Consider the following 25,966-nt stretch of genomic DNA (forward strand, 5'->3'; position numbering starts at 1 on the left):
CCCCGCAGGCTGAGCTGTGCCTCGCGCGGGGAAACAAGGGCACTGCAGTCAATACTGGGGCCTGTCGCACGCCCAAGGCCGCGGACCTGGTGGCGTCTCCTGGCCCTGGGCAGGAACCCGCAGAGACCCCTGCTACCTCCCGGTGCACGCTTAGCACAAAGCGCCACAGAAAAGGCCAGGTGCGGGCGTTACTCGCTAGTCACCGCGGCTCCCGGCCTCTCGCTTACTGCCAGGCTCTAAGGCCAGAGGCCCGAGCCGCTGGCTAATTTTTCACGCCCCCCAGACCGCCTCCCTAGGTGACGCTAGAGTCTGTGCGGTTCCTTTAAAGGCTGCGGGTTCCGTTCCTCTTTCCTTTTCCACTGGATGCCAAAATATGCAAATCCGGGGACCGGAATCAGCAGCCAAATCGAGGAGAAGGGGCGCGGCCGGCGCGTCACCGGATCCGCTCCTTGTATGGCTCTTCCCGGCTTGGCCCGCCGCCCCGCGACCCTCCCTGCAGCCGCCCGGGCCCCTCCCGCGCCCAGCCGGGCTCACACTGCCGCCCACGCCCCCGGGCCGGCCGCTCGCCCCCCTAGGGAGGGAGCCGGGGGCGGGAGGCGCTGCATGCCCTGATTCCGGCCGGAGCCGGGGACCGCTGCAGAGCGCTCTCCCTCCCAGCGCCGCGCAGGCGGAGGAGAGCCCGGGGGCGCAGTGCCTCCCCTGTATAGGTGTGGGGAGCCAGGCGGGAGCGGCGGCAGGGGCGGGGTGAGGGGGCTCGCGGGCGGCGGGAATCCCTCCTTTCCTAAGAACCGGAGAAGATCCGGGGGAGGCCGGGCCCTCCCACCCCCAGTTCTCCGCCGAGCGGAGGGGAGGGGAGCGAGGTTGTCATCCACCCCCACCGCAATGTGCAGCTCGGGAGTTCCTCCCACACGTCCCCGGCCCGCGTGGCCCTCCCACGGAGTGAGGCCCGGGGATCCTCTCTTCCTCCTTGTCAGCACTCCCACTCCCCCTGAGAAATGCACGTTCCCCCAACCCCGACTCCCCAGTGGGGGGGGGGGGAGGGGGCGGGGGGGACACGGGATTCACCGCGCCCACACGGCCACCGAGGAGGGAATCCTCCCACGCCAAGCCGGTGCCGGTGTGATTCGGGGTCGCTCCCCCACGCTCCCTTTCTCTCCTCCCGCTCTCCCGCGACCCGGCCGGAGCAGGCCTTTGGGGAACGTAGCAGCCGCCCCCGGAATCTGCTGCCGCTCCGGGAGGTGACAGCGTTCCGGTCGGCAAACTGGAGGCCCTTGACTGCGGGGCGCCGGCAGGCAGCAAAGGGGACAGCCCTGTGGAAGGCGAGGGGGAGGGTAGAGAGAGACTAGAGGAGGTGGTTCAGAGACTGTGGGTTCGGCAGGCTCCTGCTGCAACTCAGTGGCGGGCCCTTCGCAGGCAGCAATAGACAGGGACTGTGCCTGGGCCTGCTGGGCCCTCCTGCCATCCCGTGGCCAAAGGGGGTGTTTTGAACCGTTAGAGAATTATCAGGGGTTTGGTGCACGTGTTTCCTGTTCCCTCAACTCCATTCCTACTTCTCCACCACCCAAACCGCACATCCTCGACCCCAAAAGTGCGGGTTTCTCGCCTCCCGCGCAGCCGCTCTGCAGCTACGAAGCTCGCGGCCACCGCGCTCAGCTAGGAGTCAGCGCAGGGTCAGGGGCCCGGGGAGCCGCGGGGTGTGGGCGGAGAATCAGAGTGAGGGCAGCTCGAAAGTGATCGGGATGCTGGATCAGCGATCCCTGACACGCTGGAATCCTCCTCAAAGGGACGCTCTCTCTCTCAGTCTCGGGCAGGGTCCTAGATACGAGACTCTAATGCGGCGGGAGCCGGGTCGAAGCGCACACCTTCCGGGTTCCCCAGAAGTTCCCAGGTTGCAAAGGGACCTCGCCCGGTGTTTCCAACTCCCCTTCTCCCTGCTTGGGGTGTTGGGGGCCACTTGCAAACAACTCCATCCCACCGCCCCGCGCGGTACCAGCGCGCTCTCCTAGAGCGCACCTAAAATAAACACACTGGCGGCTATTGCTTTTTCCACCCTGCGCTGCGCGCTTTATGCTTTGCGTGCAGTTGCTTCCCTCCTTCCTCTCTCCTCTCGAATTTTCCTTCTTTCTTCTCTTCTATTTCTCTCTTTCTCTCATTTTTTTTAAGATCCGCGAGCGTTGCGGGCGCCGCACGTTGGCTGCGGCCCGCTTCCTGCTTTCTAATGTTCCATTGTGAGGAGCTTCCATTGTGACGTCGCGCCCCTTCGGCTGGGCTTTGTCTGTCCATATATGGGCAGCTACGTCACGGAGCTTTCCCGGGGCTCAGATAAATAGGCTGGTGGAGTTCCCTGGCTGGGAGCTTTTGGGCAGCAGTGAGCTTGCTAGGAAGCGGCGGGGCTGGTGGTGGTGGTAGCAGCGGCAGCAGCAGCGGCAGAGGCGGCGGCGGCGGCAGTGGCGGCGGTGGCGGTGGCGGATCGGGGGGCGGGGGGGCCGCCGGCGCGCATCTGTTTGTGAGATCAATACTGAGGCCGCTTCCAACCCCTCGGGCCGAGATTCCCCCAGCCCAGGCCCACCCCCACCCCCCGCACACGCCCCCCCCCCCAGCCTCTTTAAGGCACCAGCTGAGGCACCCAAGAGGATTACCCCCCTTTGCCCTCTCTCCCACCCACCCCAAAAAGAGAAGATCCCCTCCCCTGGCCCACCCCTTCCCCTCTTCCCTCCCCCTCCCCCCGAACTTTCCCTCTCGCATGCTTTTCCCCTGCACCACGGATCGCCTCTCCGATGCCGCTTGCCTGGAAGCTGCGTTAGGAGCGAGCGGCGGCGGTGGCGGCGGTGGCGGCGGCGGCAGCTCGGGAGTGCTATGACCGGCAAACTCGCCGAGAAGCTGCCGGTGACCATGAGCAGTTTGCTAAACCAACTGCCTGACAATCTGTACCCCGAGGAGATCCCCAGCGCGCTCAACCTCTTCTCTGGCAGCAGCGACTCGGTAGCCCATTACAATCAGATGGCTACAGGTAAGGGCGGCGGGGAGGCGGCGGCGAGGCAGCGAGGAAGGAGAGGGAGAGAGAAGAGGAGGAGGGAACGAGCTATCGATGGATGGATGGATGGGTGGATGGATGGATGGTGGATGGATGGATGGATGGATGGAGAGATGGGGGGCGCGCTCGGAATTTTCCAGGGGGCGAGTTGCTTTTCCCACCCACTCCTCCCGCCCTCCCCGATCGGGAAGGCTCGGTTGGCGACGCCACGATAGAGGCTTCGGTTCTCCCGGGTGGGGGCAGCCGCCGACCAGAGGGAGGTAGGTGCGAGCGGCTCTGGGGTTCTCCACTTAAGGGGCGCGATCGCCAGGCTGCGCGCAAGGCGTGGTGCTATCGCCCCCTTTCCCGGGAGGAGCCCAGCGTCCCTTTCACCCGCGCTCCCCCCCCCCCTTACTCCCTCAGCCTCCCACCCGGGATGGAGCCATGTGCGGCGTGGAGTCCCCGCGGTGGGAGAGGTACTGCGACGCTGCCTTTCCGGGGCGTTCAGCAACGCCGTGGGGGTGTGGGGACGGCGGGGAGAGGGAGGGGGTCCACCCGCGCGGGGGCCGTCACGGGGGGCGATCCCTTGGCCGTAGAGCTTGGGAAGAGTGGCCACTCCCGCCATAGAGGCACGGGCCGGTTTTCCGCCGCCCTCCACCCTCACTAGCTGAGGCTGGGCTTTCTCCCCCCCAGCAAGAGCCGAAAGCTCCTTCGGGCCTGGAGAAGGCTGGGGCCCTGGAAGGCTGCGGGAGAGCTCCCTTTGCGGGCAGAACCCCTCTACGCGCCGAGGACAAAGCGTCGGAGCGCTCCGGGTCAGCGACCCGGGCGCGGTGCGCACTGGGGGCTTCGTCGGGGCAGGAAAGGCGCGGCGTCCCGGCGCGGACAGGGCTAGGGGAAGAGGCCGAGTTGTGTGCGCTAGAGAGCGAGAGCCCAGCGCGCTCCGGGTCTGAAACTACCTGTAGCTGCAGCTACCTGCCCGCCCCACCTCGGAAACAACAACAATGCTTCTCGCGCGCGCGCGTGTGTGCGTGTGGTACGTGAGTGTGTGCGCGGCGTGTGCGGTGTGTGTGCGGCAGCCACTCCACACCCCGATCCGTAGTATTTTGCTGTATCCAGGTTGCGCCCGGGAGCGCGGCACCGCCCGCTTTGCGCCGGGGCGCAGCTGTCCTCCTACCCCATGCGCTGTTCACTCCACCCGGCCGCACCCTCCACACCTGAGCAAGGACCCGGGCGCCCCGGTCCGGGAGCCGGCTCGGCTTCACTCACCCCTCCCCTCTCTTCCCCGCTCTCCGCAGAGAATGTGATGGACATCGGTCTGACCAACGAGAAGCCCAACCCGGAACTCTCTTATTCGGGCTCCTTCCAGCCAGCCCCCGGCAACAAGACCGTGACCTACTTGGGAAAGTTCGCCTTCGACTCCCCTTCCAACTGGTGTCAGGACAACATCATTAGCCTCATGAGCGCCGGCATCTTGGGAGTGCCCCCGGCCTCAGGGGCACTCAGCACGCAGACCTCCACGGCCAGCATGGTGCAGCCACCGCAGGGCGACGTGGAGGCCATGTATCCGGCGCTGCCCCCCTATTCTAACTGCAGTGATCTCTACTCGGAGCCTGTGTCTTTCCACGACCCCCAGGGCAACCCTGGGCTCGCCTATTCCCCCCAGGATTACCAATCGGCCAAGCCGGCCTTGGACAGCAACCTCTTCCCCATGATTCCTGACTACAACCTATACCACCATCCCAACGACATGGGCTCCATTCCGGAGCACAAGCCCTTCCAGGGCATGGACCCCATCCGGGTCAATCCGCCCCCTATTACCCCTCTGGAGACCATCAAGGCATTCAAAGACAAGCAGATACACCCGGGCTTTGGCAGCCTGCCCCAGCCGCCGCTCACGCTCAAGCCCATCCGGCCCCGCAAGTATCCCAACCGACCCAGCAAGACCCCGCTCCACGAGCGGCCCCACGCGTGCCCGGCGGAGGGCTGCGACCGCCGTTTCAGCCGCTCGGACGAGCTGACCCGGCACCTGCGCATCCACACGGGCCACAAGCCCTTCCAATGCCGGATTTGCATGAGGAGCTTCAGTCGCAGCGACCACCTTACCACTCACATCCGCACGCATACGGGCGAGAAGCCCTTTGCCTGCGAGTTCTGCGGGCGCAAGTTTGCGCGCAGCGACGAGCGCAAGCGCCACGCCAAGATCCACCTCAAGCAAAAGGAGAAGAAGGCGGAGAAGGGGGGTGCGCCCTCTGCGTCCTCGGCGCCCCCCGTGTCCCTGGCCCCTGTGGTCACCACCTGCGCCTGAGGCTTCGGCCCCCAGATCCCCACTTTTCCCCTCCAGTGTCTCCCAGCTGCTCGCCTGAAAGCAGCGGGAAAGCTAGCCACGGAGGCGCAGGGGCCGCGCCCTGGCCTCTCCATGGACGTAAGGTCCCTTGTTCCCCTTCGATGTCCCCCGTTTCCACCCTTTCACACCGGCCAACGGTCGGGGGCCAGGGCAGGAGGCGCCCTCCCTTCGCTGCCCCCCCCCAACCAAGGCGTGGGGGCGGAAAGGTGGCGTCTAGCCCGCTTTGTTCAGTTCGGATCGTCTTGATCCTGGGGCCGCTGGGCCGCGCCAAGGACCTGCGGGGGACTGAAGGCGGGGCCCGTCCAAGCCTCGCCCGACCCAAGCACCTCACGGTTCCCCCCACGTCTCCCTCGGTTCCCCCTCGAAGACCCGAGAGGGGGAGGGGGTAAGGAGCGCACCAAAGCGCAGAGCTTGCTGCCCGCCGCACGCACGCGCGCCTGCGTGCGGGGATGCGCGCGAGTGTGCGTGCTCGCGTGAGTGTTCTGTGTGTGCGTGTGTGTGTGTGCGCGCGCGCGCACACACGTGTGTGTGTGTGTGTGTGTGTGTGTGTGTGACTCTTGAGCTGAGCTGGGCTGTGTCCACCCCAAACTCTTCCCCACATCGGGTCCCCAGGCCGCTGGGGGAATGTCCCAGGTTGGGGGCCTGCACGTGGCCGGATGAGACGGTCTTCCATCTGCTCGGAAATAATGTTTCTTACAGAAATGCCTCGGATGCCGCCGCCGCGGTGCTGCTACCGCCGTTTAGGGTTTGGCCTCTCAGCACCCTTCCTTTTCCGAGCGCTTCCCTCTTAGGCCTCAGGGCAGTTTGATCTGCGGGGAGAAGGAGCGGCCATCACTAAGCCTGCCTTTTAACCAACAGACTTCCTCAACCCCACTTTTTAAACTCTACGTTCCTGAGTTTGCCCTCTGCCCTTTCTCCCGCTCCACTCCCTTCTCTCTAAGCCTTCTCCCATCTCTTTCAAAATCTTCTTCCGGAAAGGCAGGCCTCAACCAGCCACCTTTTACCATCTTTTTGTTTTCTCTCGCTCATACCCATTTCTCCTCCCGCCCCCCCACCCCCACCCCAGTGATGGGAAAGCAGGCTCATGTTTCATCCTTTGCCATCCCCAACACAACAGGTAGAATTCAGATCTATGTACTGGGGTGTGTGTGTATGTATGTAGGTGTATATACACACATATATACATATATACAACATACATACACACAATAAAATCTCTAAGGTACTTGGCTATCCAGTGCAGTGCACCGGCATAAAGAGAATTTGTAGGTATATAAGCTTTAAATGATTTATTTTTTATGAAAAATGTAACTGATGAGATTGTATCTACATAGGTGTGTGTATGTATACATGCACATATATATGTATGTATGTATACCCACATATACACACATGCACTCATCTCTGTCCAAATTTTCCTCAAAGATATGGGTATTTTTGCATTAATCCATATTGCTGAATGAGGCGTATCTTTTCCATACCCCGGTCTCACCTACTCCCCGCCCTACCTCACCTCTTCTCAGGCACCCCCTCCTCCCCAGCACTTCCCCCCACACAGGGGTGACTCTTTTGGAGTAGTAGGGAAGGTTGCTCTCTGACACAGCTTCCAGCACAGTCTTGACTGAATGTACTGTTCCCTCTTAGCGTGTGGTCACTGAGCTGCCCAGAGAGAAGGAACAAAGGTCTGGAGTTTACAGAATGTCTGTTTTTAAAGTCACTTTATGCGTTTCCCACTTTTTTTTTTTAAGAAAAAAAAAAAAGCACCGGGTTTTTGTTTCGTTTTGTTTTGTTTGTTTTTTGGGTTTGTTTTTGTTTTTTGGGTTTTTGTTTTCTTTGGTGGTGGATAAATAATACTAAAAGGAGTCTAGTGAAAGGGACAAAAAAAAAAATCAAAGAGCAGGGGGCTTGTGAATTTCCAGGTACTTGGACTTTTTGTAGAAGGAGAGAGAAGAGGACGAAGTTTGCCAGGAGGGCCCATATTTTTTCAGCTGAAGGGTAAAATCTTTCTTTGCAGAGACAGTATTTTGCTGAATACTTTTTATAATGTGATGATTATTAAAAACAAAATTTTTGGTCACTTCAAAGCTGGAAGGAGGAATCAAATATCCTTTAATATTTTTTCCTTGCTCCTTCTGGTTTATGCATGCCACTGCATGATCATCTGAGTTTTCCTTTGTTTTAATAAAACTGTTCTCAGACATTTAAGCTTAAACTAAGAGAAAAATAACTTTGTTGCCAAAAGGTTGTGCTATCCAGATTTTTTATATGTCTGCATGTTTTAAAAAACAACAAAAGAAAATGCACTCTAACTTATGTGAACTGAGAGAAAAAAAATCAGGTTTTAAACAGGAAAACCTATGGGGAATGATATTTTTTGAAAGACTTTTGTATAAAGTTGAGTACTTAGAAAAAGACAAACCAGATGTAATATATTTTGTGGATGTTTTTATTTCTTGGATTTATAGTACCTTATACTAAGGTTAACAAAATATGCTTGATATTGTGAAAAGGTGAAATTCTTCACCAATATTTCATTTGCTCCTTTGTCACATTGTTATGCCAATATAATATAGTTAATGAAAACAGCATTTTTAAAAACCGAAATATTGAAATGGTGTAATGTTGTACCATTTGCACTGTGAGCAAATGCTAATACAGTAAATATATTGTGTTTGCTGACAATCAGCCGGCCTATAAATCTCCTTATTTTATTTCTTGTTTTCATAGTATAAAGTTTTGGTTTGGCCTGTTTTTTGTCTCGTTTTGTTTTTGGCTGATGGTTGGCTCGGTAGCTTCCTATGCCTGGTTTTGCTGTGATTGCTCTGTAAATTCAATGTAAAACAAGGAATTTGGCAATGTTAGAAGCTGGTCAGAATTTTGCGCGCTCCGGTGTTTCAAATCCAGTGTCGAGTGTTTACTGTGGTTCTAGGAGGATAGGATTCTCCTCCACCCTTCTGGGAGTCTCACACCGCCAGAGAGATTAGGCAGATCAGATAAACTCATGGGAATCAGGACTAGTGACTGGAAACTTCTAGAACCTTTCTTCCTGATTTCTAATGGGTATTGAGGGTGGAAGGGAGGGGATCTTCTGGCTTATGAACTATCTCTCTCGAGGTAACAGGGGCACCAGAACAGGACCCTATAGAGTCACTACAGCCACACTGAGTAGTGCTCTTGCTAAAGGTTTTGAAGCCTGAAAAACAGGTGGAGACTTGACAGGGGTTCTTCAAGGTTGGCAAGATAACCAGAGAGATTGGAGGCTCTGCTGTGGTCAGATAATTGGGGAAAATCAGATTTAAAAATTATACAACTTCAATCCCACTTGGACAGGACTCTCAAGGCCTCACTGTTTGTAGCTGCCTGAGAAAGATGGTCTTGGCTGAAAAAGCTGCTCTTATGAACTACCCAGGGATCCGATGCTTCTGAGAGAAGAAAGAATATTTGGGATTTGGAGAACATACATGGAATATTTTATATAGCATTAACCCCTTGCATCATACAACTTCTATCTCCCATAAAAGTGATACTTCCCTTACTCTATGAGCTTTCTTGCCCAGAACCTTCCCCTTTCATAACTGAGTTTATTTGCCAGCCCTAGAGCTTTCTCTCGTTCTCTGAAAGAGATACATACCCTCCACTTTCTTCATGTGTCCCCGTCTCCATCCTGCTCCCTCACCTTATTTCCCATTAGGTTTTAGAAACTTCTACCCTCCTGAGACTTGTTCTAGAACAGTCTTTGGACAGATCAGTCCTATCTTCTCCCTTTCTTCCTACCTGCCCTCTAAAACACTCACTCACTTGGGCTTCTGTGTCATGTATTTCGCATATCATCTGCCTCATTGAAGCTTAGGGGCTTGGTGTCTGATACTGGGCTATGTAAATGTAGCACCACATTGCAACTGGGGGACAGTGTCTCCATGCCTGAAGAAACCATACAGTGACAGGAACTTCTCTTGCCGCCCCAGTCAGGCCCATCACACTGAAAAATGTGGGTGGTATTTCTGTTTGGCTGTAGTTACCAAGAAGTTGAGGGCAGACCAGGGTGGAGGTGGTAGGCTGTGGCCTTAGAAAAGAATGTTTTTGAAGTGAGAGATCAATAAAGAGAATGCAGTATGGAATCTTAACTTTTCTCACCCACACAATTCCAGGTCACTGGCTGCCATCTTGAATTCCCTTCTCTCACCTCATGAAACTTTCAGAATTCCAAACAACTACAGCCCCAAGGAGGTATCCTTTGTTAACAAAGGGCATCCAAGATGGCTGAAAAGTCCTAATGATTGAGCATATAATCCACCTCTATGCTAAACTAGACATTTCCTTTCCAGATTTCTATGTGTTTTTCAAGTGCATATTATCAGAGGAAGATAGCGTCACTGGGTGTCTTCATAGTTAGCATCCAGCCCCACCTGCACCTTCTCCAATCACATCAGGCCTTCAGAGTTACACTTTCGTCAACAGTGTACTATGCTGCATGATTAATAAACTCACTTCCCATTGGTGCATATTACTCAACCCAACCTGGTTCAACCACTGGGTTACTGGACAATATGGCAGCCCGCCTGGCTGGCACCAGCCCTGTGTGGTGTAATCTCTGATTCATACTTTATAGCTAGATAAGACTGTCCCAGATAGCATCATACCAGCAACCCAACCTGCCTGGGTTTTGTAAATATGGGGAGAGGAAACTCAACCCTTAACCTTAGGGATGAAGTAGGGAGATGGCAGAGGGAAAGCGTTGGCTTGGATGGAGCTATCATGAGAAAGGATCAGTGCAAGCTTTGCCTGGAGCAAAATCAAGCATAAAAGTGTAGAAGAGGTAGAGGCACAGCTCCGTCTGAAGCAACCTGTAAGGTGTTGAGGGGTGAAATGGAAAGATCTCTCTCTCTCTCTCTCCACACACACACACACACACACACACACACACACCTCTGGAGCAGCTTACTGAAGGCAATGACTCTGCAAAATTTTACTCAGCGAAAGAGGGTTGGGTACAAATGAGATACTTTGTGACAAGTGAGGGCAAAGAATGGAGTATGTTTTTAAATGGTGGTGGCAGTAGTGATGAGTGTGTATAAGTGTGTGTCTATGTATTGTTCTCAAGTATATCAAAAGGAAAGCAAGGTGGATTCTGACGATAGCAAAGTGGTAGCTTATGGCCAGTCGCTACTAATCCCCTTTTACTAATCCAGAATTTGCCTGCCATAGGTGAGGGGGTTGTGAGCTGCCCTTTCCTGGCCTTGATTGGCTCCCTTGGTGTCGTGGGATAATAAGCAGAGGGAAAGTAGGAGGCCTCTGTGTGTCCCAAAGACTGGGAGTCATACTGGCAAAATCTTAATGATCGGGAGAAAATGACTTTCTAAAAGGTGCCATGAGGTTTTCAAAATAGGTCATAATCCTAAATCTATCCTAAGTGGTCCTTTTTTAGAAAACCCATTCTTTGTGCACAGAGAGGAATGAGGTCTCCAGAGGAAGAGGAAAGAGCCAAGTGAATCTCAGAGCCCCTTGGCCACACCAGACCCTGGAATGATGCTACGAACAGTCACTGCTCCATCAGTCATCCACAGAGGCCAGAAACATGTCTGGTCTTGTCAGCTTCTCCCAACATCCCAGCTTTTGAAACTTCACCATTCATTTTGCTTGAAGGTTCCTTCCTACCCCATCTCTCATATTTTCAACAATTGATCATTTTCACAGCCTCTGAAAGAACAGAGGTGGGCCAGGTTTGGGGGCAGTGTGATGAGGCTTTCCCCAACTTGCACTAAAGTCTCTGACATGTCCATGCCAAGGCAGGAAGGGACCAGACCCTGACTCGCTTGCCTAGGATCCTCATTCCCCATCCTCAACATGGCTACTTCGTCTGGCTCCTGGAATTGGGACACCGCCACCTGCCACCACCTCTGCTGGCCACCGGGGGCATAGTGCTCGTCTGCCCACTGACCTGGGTGTGAAAACATTATTTCTACCCTTCCAGAAAACATGCAGATGGCTAGAAGAAAGGTTTCTGGGCAATCTTACTAAGGAACTAATGCAAACAGAACATGGCCCAAAGCCACAACCAAGAAGAATTAGAGAATACGAGGTTCTAGACGGTGCTGGCTACTGAACAAAACGTTCTCACTTCTAGGTTGGGTGGGAGTTTGGCCACCATATGGTTTCTTTAATGTTGCCTATCCTGCTTCTTGGACTTGTCTCCAGGAAAGCTTCTAGAACATTCTCATAAGACCAAGACATGGGGCTTCCCTGGTTTACCGATATCCTCCTCTACTCTCAAGGTCCTGAACAAAGGACAAAGGAAGTCACTCTCTGGGCCTCAGAATGCCTCTCATGGACCTCAGGCAGCCCACCCTCTGCCTACAGTCTCCTCCTTCAGGAGGGCCTCTAAGACTCTACAAGTGTCCCATCCTATCATTTCCCCCAATGATGTTCTCTGGGCCCCGCTCATTTTGCATGGAGCGTGATCACTAATCCTTCAGGCTGGCTCTCCCTGTGAGGCCTGCCCAGGGCCCGCAGCCATCTTTACCTTGGGCCTTTCACAGCGGCATCATGACCTAACGAGAAACAGACTGCCTTTTCTGATGCAGTAAACAGCTGAATAGAGTTCCTATTTGAGTTACCCACTGAGTTCCTACTTACAGTCTTAGGAACACTCCCATTCTTCAACTCCCTGGAGGAAAAGACTTGTTTGACACTACTGAGGCTGGGGACACCCCAACCCTCCTCAGGGAAAGTTACCCTTGTCTGTGGACCTGTATTCTCTGGGGTAGCTGCCCACCCAGATACATCAGGTCCCTATCTCCACCAAAGAGAGGTTAGTGACCAGAACAGAACTGGGCCTCCAGGCACATTGGCTTCTTCTCAAGCACACACTGCAAGAGTTCTAGCACTTTCTGCTCCTCAGTGTTTTGCCCCTCCAGGTTGTCTAGGTACCTAAAGTTCTTCCATTTCTCCTTGTTCCCTTCTCCTCACTGCTTAGGAAGGTCAGGCCATCTAGGCAGGAAAGCAGAAAACTTCCAGTGCCTGTGTGACCCAAGAGCACTAAGGAAAGTCTCCTTTGAGGCACTTGTTCCTTACTCAGGTCTCCATCCTGAGAATTGAGAGGTGCTGTGATAACCCAGCAGCTACTCGGCTTTTCCCTTGGGGCCCTGAGCCCGCTTTGGAATCTCCACCTCATCTTAGATCTGAATCTCAACTCTGCCACTCGCTTACAGTGTGACCTTTGACAAGTTTCTTAGTCTCTCTAAACCTCAGTTTCCTACTGTCTTAGCTTTGCTGTTATAGAGTCAAATGAGGCAATGTGTATGATGCCTGGTTCATTGTGGGTGCTCCACAAATGTTACTTATCTTCCTTGTCCCTTACCCTGTCCCCTTTCCCCATCCTCCAAACACAGATGCAAGAAAGAAGGCTCTGTCTCCACCAAGGGTCTGTACCCAAATTCAAATACAGTCAAGGGAACCTACGTGTCTTCACCACCCGCCTCCAACTCCAGCCCTCCACTGGACATCTGTATTCTGAAAATGGATCCTCTCGACCCCACCCCAATCCGCCCAGAGGACACAAGTCCTGTCCACTCCCGGCCGCAGCTGCTGTTCATTGTTGCCATTTCCTGGCTGGCTCCTGACCCCATCCCAGGTCCTCTTGTCTCTCTCACTTAGATGGGTGGATGTAACACCTTCCTGATGCAGTATCATCTGCAAAGTTAATTAATGTGTCATTGGGCTGTTGCCTGCTTCCTGATCCTTATCAGGGATTTAAATAAAACACAGCAGCCCCAGTTCCTCCCGTCTGTCCCTCTCTCTGGATCTGAGGCTTGTTCTTAGTCATCCATCCTTGACCTCAGCCTTCTGGCCAGTTCTCAGCTTCCAGCCTCAGGGCTGATGGAACTGCCCCTGCCCAACCCTAGTTTAGGAGCAGAAGCGCCATCCAGAGCTTTAATGGCAGTGATGTTCTATGAGAGAAGCATGGACATCAGGGCCTTTACCTCATCCCATCCCCTTAGGTGGGTTCCCCTGCATTTGTAGAGTCATAAGGGACCTTAAGAGGCCACTGAGTCTAACACCCTCTTTTCCAGGTAAAAAAAAAAAAAAAAGTGGGGGGGGGAGGCCTCCAGAGGTTCTGTGACTTTTCCAAGATCACATCCAATAAAGGAAAAGCCAGGATCTCAGATTCAGACTATCAGTGGGAGGTCCCATGGAAAGCTGCTGATTGCTTCATTTATTTAGTAACTATTTGTTGAGGGATATAGTAGTGAACAAAGAATCCTTCCATTCACAAAGCTTCCCTTCTCCAGGGCAGAAGCAGGTAAAAAACAAACACGTATGTTGGATTGTGATATGTGCTATAGAGGAAAAATACTGCAGAGCAATCGGAATGAGAAGTGCTGGGGAGGGGGTTACAGTGATGCAGGGTGTTCTAGGGTGGCCTCACTGGGTGGGGGCCTTTGTACAGATGCAGGAAGTGCCAGAGGTGGCCATGTGGACATCTGGGCAAGAAGGGACAGCAAGTATAAGGTCCTGGTGGTGGTATTCTTGAACTATTCAAGGAGCTGCATGGGGCCAGAGTGGCTAGAAAGAAGAGAGGAAAGGGGTCAGCCACAGGAAGAAGGGGAGAAAGCAGGGTCTATGTGAGGCTGCCAGGCCCTCTCCCTCTGCCCAGGCTGCCTCTCCTCTCTGGCCTCAACACTCCCCCTCCCTGCACCGATCCCTGCGGCGATCTTCTTAACCTTACTTTTATGTCCTCTCAGAGGCCAGTGATGATTCCTAAACCCTGGTTTGGCCAAGGAGAGAAAGAACTGCCTCCTTCAAGAACCCCAGCCTGAGAACCCTTTCTCTTCCTGTTGACATTTGCCCTACTGCTGAGTCCCTAATAAGATGGATGCCTCTTCCTGCTGCCCGGTCTCAGAATGGGACTCCCCCTGGGCCTCGGCTCTCAGAAATTGCTCCTGCGGAGCCAGCTTCCTCCATCTATGGCTGGACTGGCCATGTTTCCTGCCTTGGCAAAGAGCTGGCAGCTGGCCAGGTTCCTCCAATACGGTCATATTCTCACCCCTACCCCAAGCCTTGAATTTACGAGATGGGACAGCCCCCAAATCACTTGGTCCACTGTATACCTCACCACGAGCTCACTGCAAATCCTGGCGCTGTGGCATTATATCTATAGACTTGTCCAAGAAATTTTTCATTTGGAAAAGAGAAATTTCTTCCCTCCTCCTTTTTTTTGGTCTTCCGTGTCATGTCTTTCCAAAAGCCCCCCTCAGTGTCTGTCTTTCCCCGGCAACTCGCCATCATCCAGGGCTTCTTCACATGTCATTCGCTCATCCATTAATTCAGCAAAACTGTATGGAGTCAGGTGCGTGCCTGTCCATGGGGCTAGGAGGAGTCGCAGGCAATACAAAGGTGAACGTGAACAGGACACCGCCCCTGCCCTCGAGGGTCTTCCCTTCTGTCAGGGAAGAGGCAGACACATAAACAGATGGTTTCGATATCCTGTGATGGTGGTCCTTGATAGAAAGACACCTAAATCAGAGCCTGGCAGAGCAAGGGTCGGGAGGAAGGAAACTTCCCAGAGGGTCTCAGAAAGTCCTCTTACGTGTCTCTCAATCATAATGAAACCACCAAGGTACTGGGCACTCACTACATGCCAAGCGCTGAGCAAAGGTCTCTTCGTAAATTATCCCATTGGACTCTAGGTAGAGTGGATCAACCCCAGGATGCTCACCTGGTGCCCTGTGGGGCTGCTCACTCTCTTATCGCTTTCCCTGAGAAGGAAAAGAAAGTCCCAGTGGCCCACGGGCCCCAGGAAGCAACACAGCAACTTGGCATCTCTGGAGAATGCCTAGCTGGCTTGGTGGAGGTTGTCCAACCCAGATGACACTTCCCTGTGTTATATTCTGGTAGCTTCTTCTTGCTCCAGGGCTGGGGGAGGGCATATGTTGGGAGATCCATCTTCTGATTCTCCTTGGTCTGCACAGAGCATCCCTCTGGCTGACCTCCCTGCCTGTTCCTCAGTCCAGGACCTGAGACGGCGAGCTGCAAGGAAAGGCTACCGCACATCCTCTTCTCTGTGGGCACTTAGAATCCTACTTCCACAATTCCAAACACAAACCTCTGCTTTCCTTCCCTCAACCCATCCACCTCCTTCTCCTTTGCTATTCACTGGAGAGCTCAGACCTCTCAGCCAAAAGACCAAAGCTCTAGCTTTGGCCCCAGCGTCGCCTTTCTCTCTGTGTTAACCATATCAGACCAAGAGATGTGAGATATGACCAAGTCAGTCTCATAACCTGGCCAAGCCTCTGTTCTCCCATCTGTAGAATGGGGTTAATACCCCTATTCTACATGGCTGTTGAGAGGTCTGCTGCAATGTAAAATTATGAAAGAGAGCTATCCTGTCCCAGAAGCCTGAAGAAGAGTGTTGAGGAACACTTTTCTCCTTCTACAGGTGAATATTCCAGGCAGATATTCTAGGCAGAGCTGGGAGCCAGGTCTAAACTAAAGTCACTCTTCTTACTAAGTCAGATGAGGAAACTATATAGGTTCAGATGGGTCAGAGGTGACAAGCCCAGAAATGATCCCTGCCGCACTGTTAGAAACCGTACCTTCTGGGTCTGAAATCTTCCTCCAATGAGAATGCATATCATCAAACAGCTGTACATCTCTGGGACTCCTAAATGGTAATCCTGCACTGCACCAGGAGTACCATGGTGCATGGTACCATGGTACCAGTCCATGGCTCCTGATCTTGACTTTGATATTTGGACAAAGCTATATGATGTTTGCAAAGCCATAGTCCCCCTCTGGGTCTTAAAGTCCCCATCAGAAAAGTGAGTGGTGCTAGGGGCGAATCCATATGGCTCTTCAAGCTTGGATGGGACCTTGGGACCTGGGACCTTGGAGGTCCCAGGACCCTGTGCGCATAAGACCCACCCCTCCACCTCATAGCTGGGGGATGAGCCCCAGCCCAGCAGGGGCAGGACAAGGAAAAGGCCTCTGTTCTTGTCCTCCTGGGCCCAAACTTGATCCTACCTGCCACTGCTCAGAAGCTCTGACCTCTTTCCATCCCTACTGGCTTCCTGGCCTAAGCCAAATATGTATAAGATGCCATTTAGTGAGGTCCCCTGGTCTGGGACCTGTGGCCTGTGGTGCATGGATCAGCCCCGGGTCCATGGACTGGAAGGCGCCAGAGGGTGGCTGGCTCCTGAACAGAGCCACTGCCCTGGGGAGGGAACTGCGGGATTGTGGAGAACTCAGAGTTCTGCCTTTAGGCCTCCACCCTGGGAATTCTTACTTCTAGGCATCCTCTCTTTTGGGATATTAGCCCCCAAGAGCCTCTGCCTCTCCTACAGGGCCCTCATCTCAGGAGAGGCCTCCCAAGATGTCCTGAAACCTCATTCATTCCTCCCATCCCCAAAATCCAAGCGCACTTCCCCCCATCCTCCTCCCAAGCAGGCTGCCCGGAACCACCGGCCCCTCCCTGCCAGCTGCCTTCTCTCCTTTATCTTGAGCATCACCCATTTATTCCATCCCTCCCCGCATTGGAGCGTCTGCTGGGTTACCCAACCACCTCTAGGTCAAGCCTGTGTCAGATGGGTTGAGTCATTACCTCCATCTCCTCCCCAACCCTTCCAGGTCCCAGGGCTTGGTCTGGTTTAGCAAGCTGGGAGGGAAGGCTTCATCCCTTCCATGTGGGGAGCCTCCGAGGCCCCCACAGGCCTCTTGGGACCAGGATTTTCCTGGTATTTGGCCTGACTTTGTCTTCCCTGGAACAGTGCCTGGTGGGCACTCCTATGTCTTCAGCACTATAGTCCCTCCCATCACCAACTACACCACCCAACAGATGCCCTGAGTTTGCTTCCCGCCCATCTCTCCACCCCAGCTCCTTCTCTGGCTAGTCATGGAAACTTGGACTCCGCGACTAACCTCTCTGGGCCTCAGCTGACACTTCCATAAGATGGGAATAGTAACACTGCTCCCGCCTCAGACGGGACACCGGGCCAGCTGCCTTCCTGAGGCCTCCTTCCAGTTTTCTTAGGTCTGCTCACCCTCAGCTCTTTCTCGCCCTTGCTCTAGAACACCTCATCTGCCACCACATGGGATTCTTAGTTCACCATGCCCCTCTTCCCCGTGTACCAGCTGTCCTCGGCTCCTAACTCTCTCCCGTCCCCATCCTCCTACCTTCGGGCCTCTGCGGGCTGTCCTGTAAAGGTCTGCAAACAAGTCCAACAAAGCCCCTGAGAAAAAGCTCCCAGAGAGTCAGGTCACCGCTTCCCTCTGCACCCTCCCCACATTAACCAGGAAACCTAGAGGATACAGAGCGCAGCCCAGTTTCCCCCTGGGGACAGGAAGGCACAGCCTTCTGGTGCCAGTGGGGCCCTGGGCAGTCCCCTCTGGGTGCGGCCCAGCTTGCACAGCCCCCCATCTGTGTGTGTGCCCCCTGCACAAACACACGCAGCCCCCGCTCAATTCTCCCATAGCCCAGGCTCCCCAGCTTCCCCTCCCCCTCTCCGTTCTCTTTCTGTGCTATGCTCATGGAACACACCCTCCCGGCCCACCAATCCTACACAAGCCACTGTGCCTTACAAGCCTCAGCTCCAGAATTTCCCAGCTTTCCACTTGCCCAGCCTGCCTTAGTGGGAAGGGTCTCTGTGGTCTGCTCCCTAAGCCTCTCACCCCTTTCCCCTCCCTAGGAGGAAAAGCAGCCCAGGCAGCCCCTTCCCCGCATCTGGGTGAGGGGACAAGAAGGAGGAAGCACTGTCGGTTCTTTTCCCTGAGACTCCTAGATTTTGCACCAAAATGCAGGGTGTGCTCCTGTTTGCATTTTTTTTTTGTTTCCTTTCTGAAAATAACCATGAAACTATCATTTCCTCCCACTGCCTTTTCCCTATCTTATTTGGATGAGCAGAGTTGCTGGGAGAGGTGGTTTGGAGCCACTGGCGGTCTCCTTCTCTGACCCGGGTCCGGAGAACTCACAGGTGGCTTTCAAGCAGGTGCTGCCAGAGGGGTGCCAGGTCCCACGGTGGGGAGGGCAGGAGCGCAGACACTGGGCACCGTGGATCCCTGTGAGTGTCTCAGGCAGAGACCTCCGGGACACCAGCTTTTTGCCCTGCCTGGTCCCGGAGTTGGCAAATACCAGGAACAACTCTGCCCTGGTTTCCCCTCAGCTATAGCTTCTGGGTGTGGGGGAGGGACCAGCAGCTCAGCCCCCTCCCTTGGCTGACTGGAGGGGAAATCACAGTGGTTGCAGACTCTCAAAGTGGGGGAGGGGGGTCAACACAGGAGAATCTATCCTTAAACAAGAAGGAAAATGGTATGCACGGCTGGGGGTATATTTCTCTTTGTCCATTTTGTTTCCATCCAGCGCCTCCTCCCATTCAGCCATTCGAAGCGTTCAGGCTGAATGCCTCCAAGAAGCAAGGCTCTAAAGATGCCAGATCCAGGTTGGGGTGGTGGATCAGAGAGGCCTGCAAAGGAACCTGCCGCTCATTGCACCTGAGTGCCTTGAGGCCCAGCCCGCTCCCCATGGCTACCTCCCCCAGCCTGTGCTGTGGAGGCACGGGCCCCACAGGTCTCAAGCCTCCTTAACACCTCAGATATGTGGCAGTGGGGAGAGCAGTTAGAAATGAAGGGGCGAGAAGCCAGGGCTCCTTGCCCTGACTACTTTCGCAAGGCACCCCATCCCAAGGGCTCAGGGCCGCCCCGCCCCCCCAGGGTTCCAGTCTCCAAAGTCCAATGCTGCTTGCCTTTGTTACTGCTTGAAGACTGCCCTGAGGGAAGGGCCCTGGGGTCCTGGGGGGTGGGGGTGGGGGTGGTTACGATGTCCTCCAAGGCAGGGGAAGAGGTTGGAAGAGGGGCTAATGCCTGGGCAGCACCGAGACCTTGGCCTGGCCAAGGCAGGGGGAGTCTGTGCCCCCCGAACCCCCGCACGCTCCACACCCTCCCTTAGCCTCTCTTCCTGGGCACTGCGAGCCTTCTTTAAGAATTCTTTCCTGATCGGTCCAGAGATAGAGCAGGCTAGGACTGGAGGTACACTGGCCTGACCTCAGTGGCACTGCTGGTTCCTCTTGCAGGGCAATGAGACCCTTTCTACATGACCCTTCTTGCTGGGCACCACCTTCTCACTGCACATGTACCCTCTGAAAGGCTAGAGTAGTAGTGTCTGCCCCATCCACTGACCAGCTTCTCTGGGTTGGCCTGCTACAGTGAAGACCCCATCTCTTTCTTTGAGTGTCCTCGACTGCCCAAAAGGCAGAACCCCTGATGTGATGCCCTCTCTACCCCCACGGTCCTTCCAAACACATCCTCCCCATGCACCCCTTTGGTCCTGCCCGATCTTCTCCAGCAGGACCCTTCTCCTCCCCCCTCTTCACTCCCTGTGCCAGGCTGAGCTGCTGGGCTATTTGGGGCTTTGGCTGGCCCCGCAGTGTAATCAGTGCCCAGGGATAATTGCCACCTGCCCTGCCGGTGTCTGGGGGCTGTCTCGGCCGCAGCAGCAGGGGGCGGACACTGGGCAGCCAGGCCTGGAGCAAGGTCAGGCTAGGGCAGTCCTCCCCACTCCCTAGATCTGCTCTCACCGCATGTGGGATCTGCAAGGATTCCCTAGGCAAGCCATCCTCTCCTGGGGGCTGTGCTCACCTGGAGCACCCTGTGGCTTTGGCCCAGGGTGGAGGGCTATCCCAGCCAGGGGACAAAAGTCCTAAGGCTACTGTATCACCCACAATCAGCTCAAAGCCTGTCTTCCCTGTACTGGTCTGATATCATTGGGCACCCCTTCTGGCTGCAAGCTGACCTCTGGGCGGTACCACAGCCGGAGTACGGGCTTTGCAGCAAGAAGGACTTCTGTTTGACCATCCCAGGCTCTCCTGTGACCAAGACCAACAAGTTCATTGTCCTTCTTTAGGGAGACAGCAAGGGTTAATGAGATGGTATGTGAGTGAGTCTCCTATAAATGCCAGCTCCCCCCACTGACCCCCCACTTTGCTACTTTCTTTTCTACTCCAAGGCAGTTTACATAACCTGGTTTTAAACACCTGTCATTGTCACTTGGCCAACTCTACGACCTTGGGCAATTCGTTCAGCCTTGGTTTCCTCATATATAAAAAGGATCCTCAGAGGAGCTGCCTCATCAAATTACTATGAAGAATACATTATCTTAGGGCGCCTGGCTAGCTCAGTCGGTAAAGCGTGGTGACTCTTGATCTTGGTGTTGTGAGTTTGAGACCCACATTGGGTATGGAGATTCTCTAAAATAAAATCTTAAAAAAAAAAAAGAATATATTATTGAATACATGTCACATGCTTCACCCAGCACCAGTAACACTCCACAATGATGGTTATTATTATGGAGAACTGCAAAGAGCAGAGAATGGGGGTGGGGAACATGAGGAAGCCAACTTTGCCACACTCAGAAAAGACATGCCAGGGCTGATGGGACAACTCACACAGCAATCCCAGTGCCTGGACATCCTCCACAGGAGTGAGAGGGACCTCCCTCGGGACTTCTCCTTCTTGCAACCCCGTCTGCTCTGAGGTGATGCCATATAAGCTCCTCGCGGTCATAGAACACCCAGCACCAGGGGACATTTTGGTTTTTTAAGAGAATCAGCAACAGCAAAATCAAGATGAAGTAGCTTTGATCTTGGGAAACGTAGAAATAAAATTGTTTCTTCTCCTTTACTAATATAATCCAAGGGTTATCTGTCCTCACCTTTGGGACTCTTTACATGGATATCCATGAGTGGCTGGCCAGTTGAAGGGCCATTCAGACAAATTCCTTCTTCCCAGGTGGGGAGAATGGGCCAAAGGGCTGAGCCAAAAGAACAGGATTCGCAGGGCCGTCCTGTCCCTCATACAGCCCAGCTTCAACCCTCCCTGCCTTAGTGCCTTCCCCAGAGAGGTGCAGAGCTCCCATCGCTGGCAGCCAGGACAACAGGACAGACTGGGAGAGCGCGTTGGCTCCTCTGCCCCATCGGCACCAAGGCAGGAGCAAAGAAGGCCATGCAAGGTGCCCGATACTGCCGCCTTGAGGATGGAGAGGAAGGGAGAATGCTGGAGTATGGGGCATGGAAAATGGGACTGTCCCCACCTGCAGGAACTGCTCAACCCCAGGCTGAGCTCTGAGGCCCCAGCCCTAGGCAGCAACTGTCTAGCCCCACCACAGCCTGGGCCCCAGCCCTGTGTCACAGCCATCGTGGGCTCCCTCATCCTCCTCAGCCACCAATGCCCCACCTCAGGGGCTATGTCTCCAGTGACTTCCCTCTGTCTTCCCCCTTCCAGGTGTACCCTGGACCCACCTGGAGGAACAGCCACCTGGAGCCAACTCAGACCCCGGGGAGCACGGGCTCAATGCTCCCCCTGCCAGTTCTTTCTAGTGGGTGCCTCCTACTACAGGTGAAGCCATCAGGGGGCTGCCCTGGGAATGATGCCTGGGACACGTGTTGTCCAGGGGCACTGTTTCCCCTGCTGGGTGCACTCTTTCTCACTCATGTCTCCTCCTTGGCTTCTGTGAGCTAATCAGGGAGAAGGAGGGGGAGGAGGGGGATGCTGCTCGCCTTCCCCGTTATCTGCAGCAATCCACGGTGACTAATGCTCCCAGTTGGTAAAAAGGCAGTGTAATCAAAACACTTTTTTTTTAGTCCTTAAAGTTAGTCATTCTCCCAGAGTGGAGGAAAAAAAAAGCCCACAGCAGGCACCATGAAATGCAAGCTGAGAGGCTCACGCTGCGGGTGGAACTAAAGCATTGGCCATGGGAGCTCCCTGTGGGTCTGAGGCTCGGGCTTTCTTCCTCCTGGCCCTTGGATAGCCTTCCTGCACACCCTCCTTTGTCCTTGCTTTCCTCGACATCTGGGCTGTCTGATCCCTGAAGGACTTCCGTGCCAAGTCAGGATCTGCCCTCTGCTCTCACTCACCCTGCCAGGTGCTGCCACCTGCTGGTCCTCAGCTTGCCAAGCTGGAGGAAGCATATAAAAGCGCCCAGGATGAGGCCGAGCACCAGTCCCTTGTTAGGTGCCTGGTCTCCTGCGAGCCTGCCCTCCAGCCCCAACCCCACCATTCCATTTGTGTTTCTCCTATCTGCAGGCGTCTGCTGCTCCCTCCCACTTGGCCTTGACAGAACTATAGGTTGTCAGAAGTGGTAGGAACTTGAGGAATCACCAGTGACAGGTGATGTACCACGGGGGGGAAGAGCATAAGGCTCAGGGCCAGGTTGCTCAGGTCAGAATTCCATTTCCCTACTTACCAGCTGTGCTCTGTGTTGATCACGGTAATAGTACCTACTTCATAGGGTTGTTGTAAACAACTAAAACAGAACCACTCACTCACATCGTGAGAGCTCAATTATTAGCTCATAATAAAAACAATAACAACAACAACAAAATAATAAAGTAGAATGCACCTCCTTAGTCACCCAAAGCAGACATTGCTAATCAATCACAGAACTTCCCCGCCAATGGCAGACTCCCCAGAAGCCTCAGTATGGCACTCCAGGCAGCCAGTAACCAGCAATTGGAGCTGGCAAGTGGGATGGCACCCATTTGCTATCTCAGATCTAACCTGGACTCTTTATATTACAGTCAAGAAAGATGAGACGCCCCCCAAGGGGGGAAGAGACTCCCTCAAGCTACGTGGAGACAGAGCCAGGGTCAAGACAGTTATTCCTGGTCCTGACTGCTTAGCTAGCGCAGCCTCTGACTTGCCACTTTACCATGACCTTTGAGCCATTGAGGTGTGCTTCCCACCACTGGAAACTCTTACCCTCATAGCTTCCATCTTCCTCCACCCTTGCTCCTCTCCCATGTCCTTGGCCCATGGCTGCCCAAGGAACTCTCGTTCTGAGGCATCTCGCTGAGCAGATACAGAGCCAAGTGGGTAGTGAAAACATATAGAAACCTGAGGGTCTCAGTCATTAATTTATGCTGCAGGAGCCTCCTGGGCACCAAAGACTTTGGGGCTGCAAGGGGGCTCAGCCCACCAATTTAGCCCCTTACCAGTCAGCCCCTTGAGTCTCAGCCCTTATGTTGTGATGAAACCCCTAACGGCCCGGCTCCAGTTCTGGAATCCTTGCTCTTAGCTAATTAGAGGCTGGCGTGGTGAGATAATCAGAGAGTCAGGCCTAGACCTCTGTGTGCGGAGGGCATATACGACAAGGCCAGAGAGGAGGGTCAGTGGGGGCGGGGGGGGGCTGCTTACCAATTTCTGAGTGAAATGCTCCAAGAAGTAAGGGGTGTGGTGGCACAGCTGGTTCACTGGCTGCTTTCCCTCTGGTGCACAACTTTGTCTGCCCAGGCAGATCTTTGCCACCTGAATACTCTTTGAACTTCAGGCTCAGACTCTGGGGGAGGAAGCCGTGTTCACCAGGCTTGCAGCCAGAAGCATCCACTTCTACCCAAGATCCTCCACTCTCAGCTTCCACATAGACACTGAATTTGCTCCTTTTCCACCCCTCCCCTGAAGGGGCAGGATCAGCCTGCGTGGTGCCGCTCTTTGGTTCTGAAGAAGGACATAGCTCCCACCCTTGGGTCTGGAGACCCTGCAGCTGAGTTTTCTAGGGCAGTGGGAGGTGTTTGTGCTTCCTGCTGTTCAGCTGCCCAGGGATCAATGCCACATGGCAAGTCATGCTCATGGAGGGAAGCTTGTGGGTCCACAGGGCAGCAGGGGACCTGGCCATCCATCCTCAGCGTGGCACACCTCATTCAGGCTGAGCAAATGAGCCACAGATGAGAAGTCAGAGCAGGGGCACTTTCCAGACAGACTCCTAGGAGGCCAGCATCCTTTCCAGTACCCTCCGAGGTCCTGCAGGCCACATTAAATAGCAGGGATTGGAGGTAAGCAACCCTAGCTTGGCCACAAGCTGAATCCTTCCCTTCCAGAAGATTCATGTTTGGCTTCCTCCCAAGATGTCACTGATTCCTCAGAGCTGCTCACTTCTCTCAGCTTGCTTCTCTGTGCAGGCCCCACCCCACAGGCTTTCCCCATTTTCCTATTTCCTGAGAGCTTCTTCAGTCAACAAGACAGTCAACTTAAAACCTCAGAGTGTTGGCAACTTAGGTGTTATCCAACCACTCATCTTCTAGACAAGGGGGTCAAGGCCCAGAGAGAGGATGTGATTTCCTGAGGTCAGTCCTAGTGTCAAAGACGGAACTAGAACCCAGGGCTCCTTCAGACTCTTAATCCAGAACTCATCATTCTTGTCCCATAGGATGTGTCTCCTACCCACAGCCTTGAAACAGACTTCCCTTGGGACATGGTGGTTGCCTAGGCTAATACTTTTAGAAATTATTTAACACTCTGGGACAATAACTAAGGGATACAGAGTGTGGGAAAAGGAAGAAGCAGGTGGGAGAGCCATCTGCAGGTGTTAGAATGTCAGATGGTTCCTAAACCACAGCATCCACCACACCTTGTACACAGCAGCAGGGACTGTCCCTCCCTTTGCCCACTCTGTGCCCTGGCTGCCTTTTGGTGACTTCCCCTCATCTTTATTCTTCAAGCCTTCTCTAGTGCTCATTTTGGCCTGTTTCCTGAGGAAGAACATGGTGATGAAGCCGATCTGTGTAACACACTTGGCTGGAAAACCTCTGTTGAGTCAAACTCTAGACCCTCAAAGATGGAAACAGGAAACACAAATGAGAGACTGTCTCTTGTGGACGATCCTCTGAGCCCCCTACTCCTCCTGACCTGGGAAGTCAGGACAAGTAACACATGTCTTCTGTTCAATGACTTAGCTGCTCTCCAAATGACCCTAAAACACTTAAGATCCATTTGAAGGAAGAGAATTCTCAGAGAGAAGGCCCTTGTGGGCCCAGCAGTTAACCTGTACAGGCCTCACTGCCTGCTCCTCTCTTCTAACGCAGAGAGGTTCTTAGGGGTGAGGAGGCCAACATGGCCCTGGACCCCAGGCAGCTTCTGAGGCACTAAGGACCTGAATTCTGACTTTGGGAGACCCAAAGTGAGCCGTTTACCTGGAACTCAGTCCCCTTCTCAGCTAAGACGGGTTTGCTCTGCCTGGACCCTCTCCAGCCCTCATCTAGGATTAACCTACCTAGCCTGATTAGCCTTCAGGACTTGAATTACACATTGGTGTCTCCTAGAAGCCTTCACTAAAACCCATGGGCAGCTTGCAGGAGCCCCTTATAGGCAGCCACAGTGCCCTGTCCTTTTCCAAACTATGTTATTACTTAGTTGTCAGTTACTTCTCTCTCTAGGTAAGTAGCTCTGGGAGAGAATAAGGGCAGGATCCTTACTTCTTTTTCATGGTTGTATCTTTTAGGTTAACACAGTGCCTGGCACATTGCAGGAGCTCAGTGAATATTTGTTAAATGACCAAGTAAAAAGAATGGGACCATTCACATCATCTGGGTTCTGTAGAGGGGAGCAGAGGGAAAGACTGGGAGACATGGAGCAATCCTTACTCTTTTTTTCTCTTTTGTTGGTTAAAGCTACAGAACATTTCCAACCTGAAAAGCACCTGTTTATATTCAGAGCCCTATGCCATCTCACAGAAGGGAATAGATCCATTTGTTTCTTTGTTTGTAACAGGTAAGGCATGTGCAGGGTACAAAATTTCAAAGATATTAAAGACCATACAGTGAATGTAAGTCTCCCCAGACTTCAGATGACCC

At 53.9% G+C, this 25,966-nt stretch overlaps 1 protein-coding gene across 5 annotated transcripts; it reads left to right on the plus strand.

Moving 5' to 3' along the window:
- The first annotated feature begins 2,714 nt into the window (after positions 1-2,714).
- EGR3 (early growth response 3) lies at positions 2,715-14,550 on the plus strand. Of its 5 annotated transcripts, none has more exons than XM_042983244.1 (5): positions 2,715-3,010; positions 4,309-5,742; positions 10,805-12,280; positions 12,746-12,987; positions 14,099-14,550. In XM_042983244.1, exons 1-2 carry the CDS (start codon positions 2,857-2,859, stop codon positions 5,316-5,318), a joined length of 1,164 nt encoding a protein of 387 aa, XP_042839178.1. In that variant the 5' UTR covers positions 2,715-2,856; the 3' UTR covers positions 5,319-5,742; positions 10,805-12,280; positions 12,746-12,987; positions 14,099-14,550. The 5 variants fall into 5 exon arrangements, with proteins under 5 accessions (XP_042839178.1, XP_042839179.1, XP_042839180.1 ...); XM_042983245.1 differs by having other exon boundaries at positions 10,805-12,165; XM_042983246.1 differs by lacking the exon at positions 10,805-12,280 and having other exon boundaries at positions 4,309-5,830.
- Positions 14,551-25,966: the final 11,416 nt, after the last annotated feature.

This window comes from Panthera tigris, chromosome B1 (genome assembly GCF_018350195.1).
Source record: "Panthera tigris isolate Pti1 chromosome B1, P.tigris_Pti1_mat1.1, whole genome shotgun sequence".
In the NCBI taxonomy this organism is placed as follows: Eukaryota; Metazoa; Chordata; class Mammalia; order Carnivora; family Felidae; genus Panthera; species Panthera tigris.